This window comes from Bison bison, unplaced genomic scaffold (genome assembly GCF_000754665.1).
Source record: "Bison bison bison isolate TAMUID 2011002044 unplaced genomic scaffold, Bison_UMD1.0 scf7180017864037, whole genome shotgun sequence".
NCBI classification, from domain to species: domain Eukaryota; kingdom Metazoa; phylum Chordata; class Mammalia; order Artiodactyla; family Bovidae; genus Bison; species Bison bison.
This window is the reverse complement of record NW_011494609.1, coordinates 7107571-7111893: the sequence shown is the minus strand read 5'-3', so window position 1 is coordinate 7111893 and position 4323 is coordinate 7107571. Positions and strand designations below refer to the sequence as shown.

Genomic DNA, 4323 nt, shown 5'->3' with positions numbered 1-4323 from the left:
CAGGGACCCCGCTCACCATGTGATGCACCCCAAGGACTCAAGGCTCCTGGACGTGGTGCTGGGCACCTCACTGGACTTGGGGAACATTTTCCAGCTCACTCTGGGGGTGAAGACCACCCTAGCTCACCCTCTCCATCTGCAGCTCCACAGTCCAAGGGAGTCTGGGGCTGTCCAGAGGCAGCTGCCTGTCACCTGGGCAGAGTTCCCTACATCCAGTGAGGCAGGTCTCGCTCGCTACTGAGGCAACACGGGTCTGAGGGGAAGCACCCACTGTGCTTCTGGGGCCCAGGTGTGCCCCAGGCCCCACCACCTCCCTCCAGGGGCCAGAAGTGGGGGCAGATGCCGTAGACGAGGGTGGGTGACCCTCAAGTCTTCAAAAAGACAGTATTTTAGGAACCTGCTCCACCTTACTGCCCACCTCCCCCCCCTATAGTCCTGGGTGGGGGCCTGGTGGGCACCACAATGTGAGCAGAGAGAAGGCTGGCATGTGAAGTGGCAAAGAGAAGTTTCCAGAAACTGTCAAGAGGAGGGCACATGACTTACTGCCCTGGAAGATGCAGGCAAGACAAGGGCAAAGGCCAGATGCATGAGGTTTGGGGGAAGAGACAGCCTTCTCCTTTAAGGCCCGGGGAGGGCATGCGGCAGGGTCAGGAGGGGAGGGCAGTGTCCCTGGAGCAGTGGGGTGGCTGGGCCAGGGCTAGGGGTGTACAGGGGCAGCGAGGGGCTATTCCTGGGGATCAACAGTGCTGAGGATGTTCCGGGAGCAGAGAGGGGCTGTGTGTGTCTTCATGAGCACATGTGTGTGTGTGTGTGTGTGTGCATGCGTGTGCATGTGCTTGTGTGTGAAGGCCCTAAGCAGACCTGTCTGAGGGGCTAGAAGCAGCTCAGTGTGGCCCAAAAGTGCATGGCGAAACATGAGTGAGAATGTGGGCCTGTGTGAGTGTGTGCTCTGTGTGTGTATGACGAGTGTGAGCTTATGAGAGACTGGGTATGTTCACATGGGTTTGGGGGTGTGCAGCGTGAGGCAGGTGCCCGGAGCTTGGGGACAGGGGACTGGGGCACACATGCCGGGTGGCTCACGTCCAGGAGTTCGTCCAGAGGTGAATTTCTCAGAAAGGACCAGTGTGAAAGCGGGGAGGAGGTCCCTGAAGTGGAAAGGGGGGCTGCTGCCCTTGAGCTTGTCCAGAATTTGTGGGGTGCCCCAAGCTGGCCACAGAGGCTGCCTGGGCAGGGCTCCCTCAGCTGCCCTGGGTTCCCTGGTGACAGGCCCACAGCCGGTGTGCTTCCAGGCCTCCAGGGCCCTCACGTGCACAGGGAGTACCTCTTCACAGCGGGGATGTTGCTCCACACGTGCACAGCGTTCTGGACGGTCCTGCCGCGGACATCCTGGATGGTCACCGGGTCAGTCTGAGGGATGGGAACACGGGCTGTGAGCTGGGGGCACCCACAGGCCTCGGCCACCGCGGGCGCCCTGTCTGCGCCCAGAGCAGTCTCAGCCCTCCTGGACGGAAGCTGTCTCCCAGTCGACACTGTTCACATGGCACGTCTGTTTTCTTATAAATCACCTTATAAGGATAAAACTGAGTTACTATTTTAGACCTTTTAACCGGCAGATTTTTCATTTCCAAAGGTCACATGCCCAGGGACTCCCCGTCTGCTCCACAGCAGAGGTGGATTCCGTGAAGGACAAAGAATTCCTTGATCTCTGAGCCAAGAGCTGTGTCATCTCCGGCAGATAAGAAGCTTTGCGGGCAGACAGCAGACTTCCAAAAAGGTTGATGCCTCGTGATCCAAGGGAGCACCTGGATCCTGGGGCCACAGTCTCCCTCGAAAGGTCAGGGGAAGAGGGGCTGGAGGAGCCATGGCAGGAGAAACGGGACCGAGAGACCATCCAATGCCCAACATGTACCCCAGAGGCCTGGACTCCAGCTCCTCAGACTCAGTCGGGGTGGCAGAACCTTTCTGGACATGTCAGCCTCTCCCGTGTCCACACCCCTGGCGGGGAGGAGAGCTCACAGCGGGATGTACCGTCAGGTATAGGGCAGAGACAGGCAGTCCTGTGTCTGGACGTCTAGTTGTTCCCTGCCATCAGCAGAAATGTGGATCTACAGCAAAGTGGGAGCAGTCACAGGACACACGGTGAGTTCTCTCTCCTGCCTACTTTCGATTCGGGACTGATTCCGAGCGACCAAATGTGCTCCCCAAACGGTCAAGAGCCAGCATCTTTGCTGTCCCCCACGTCTGCTGACAGCTGCCGCCCAGGTTTGGAGACTGGCTTTGGCTGGACTCAGGATCACATATTCATAGACTTGTCAATAATCAAGGAACCTTACAAGCCTGGTTCTGACTGCTCGTATGTGGTACCATGCCAGTATTTTAAAATTCCAGGTTCCCTAAAAAGGAGAAATAACCACAGATGGCAGAAGAAAGTAAGAGAATCATGAGGACACTTTGCTCAACTCTATGAAAATGATTTTAAACTTCACTTAAATGGATGGCATTCTGGGAAAACATAACTTACCAAAGTGATCTCAGAAAAGACTGAAAATCTTAACAGATTAGTTTCTACAGAAGAATTGCTCCCGTTTAAAACCTGGGCGACAATGACCAATCCAGACAATTTCACCGTTGTCAAATCTTTAAATATTTGTACAAAGCAAGCTTAACATTGGCATCCAAACCAATAAAAATAGCACAAAGCCAATAAAAACCTCACACACACCTCTCTTGCACTTGTCAAAGCAAAAATCCTACATGAAATGCTGTTCACTGGAATTCAGCAATCCTTCAAAAGAGCCTCACACACGACTAAGTGGGTGAGTTCAGGAATGCAAAGACAGATGACCACTAGAAAATCTATTAGCATACTCTATTGTATAAAGGGCTTCCCTGGTGGTTCAGACAGTAAAGAATCTGCCTGCAATTCGAGAGACCCAGGTTTGATCCCTGGGTCTGGAAGATCCCCTGGAGAAGGAAATGGCAACCCATTCTAGTATGCTTGCCTGGAAAATCCCATGGGCAGAGGAGCTTGGCAGGCTATGGTCCAAAGAGTTGGACACAACTGAGAGACTAACACTTTTACAACAGATCTAAAGAATAAATTCAATTATCTCCATGAACATAAAAAAGAACATTTGACAGAATCCAACAATTATTCTTAATTAAAATGAATCAAAAACATAGAAATCAAGGGAAATGACTAGAAATTTCCTTAAGATACTGAAACTTATCAACTGTGACCTCAAAATCAGCATCAGCCTAGGAGAGAAACACTGGGAACATTTCCGTGAAAGTTAGGAGCCAGGCAGGCATGTCCTGCCACTACTGTGATCCAGCGTGAAACCAGAGAAATGCGAGAACAGCGAAATTCGAGGTACAGAATCAGAAAGAAAAAACTGTCACAGTTTGCAGATCATCTGCTCAAACACCTAGGAGTCTCCCTGAATCAACTGCAAACCACTGTCATCCACAAAGCAGTCCAATAAGGCGACAGGAGCTAGATCAATCTAGATAGATCGATAGTTTCTTGAATACAAATCAAAACCAGTAAGATACAGAATGGAAAAATCCCGACTGCATAGGAGGAAAGAAGAGCAGGACACGTGGAGCCAAGGAAGGAAGGTAGAGAGCTGGGGACACCCTGTGGGCGGGCAGGGGAAAGAGCGGCTCTGCCGTCAGAGGGGCTATGCAGACATCCTGGGGTGGGGGGCAGCATCTCTGAAAACAGCACATGGACCCCGCAACCTCTCTTCCGGAATCCACCCCCACTGACGTCCCCCCTCACATCCCTGCCTCGTAGCAATGTTTTTTTTAAGAGTGAGAGATTAGAAACCACCCAACTGTGTGTTCGCGGAAACAGGTTGAAGGCAATTTTTTATGTCCATACAAATAGAACAAAACCAAAACACATAAATTAAAACAAAGAAGGAGAAAGGCACTTTCCCAACAGAAGGATTTCCAGGGTAACAGCTGAGTGAGAAAAGCCTGTGGGCAGATTTGCAAGTTTGTGGAGATGTCCTGGAGGTGACGAGGGACCTAAAGACAAATGCAGTGGGAGTGGTGGGAGCGGGTGGCTGGGAGACATTTGTTGTCAATTTATAAACACCGGAACACAGCAGGGGCACGTCCTAAGATGAGGGGACACTCAGCCTGGCCTGGGGCTGCCCTGTGTGGGGGGCAAAATGAGCTGGGAAGGATGGGCCGGGTCAGGCCTGGACAGAAGGTCAATGAGTCCAGAAGTGGCCTAAAGGCCAGGACTTGGGCCTGAGGACAGAAAGAGCAAGGCTGTTGGTTCCCCAGGATGGGTGTGAGTGTGAGTGTGTG

The 4323-nt window shown here is 52.3% G+C and overlaps 1 protein-coding gene across 1 annotated transcript in view; it reads right to left on the bottom strand.

The window, feature by feature from the left end:
* Window positions 1-4323, bottom strand: part of DNMT3L (DNA (cytosine-5-)-methyltransferase 3-like) — a 14292-nt gene that overhangs the window by 721 nt on the left and 9248 nt on the right. Inside the window, exon 11 of the mRNA XM_010835002.1 lies at window positions 1322-1407. Within this exon, the coding sequence (XP_010833304.1) occupies window positions 1322-1407 (86 nt within the window). The remainder of the gene's footprint in view (window positions 1-1321; window positions 1408-4323) is intronic.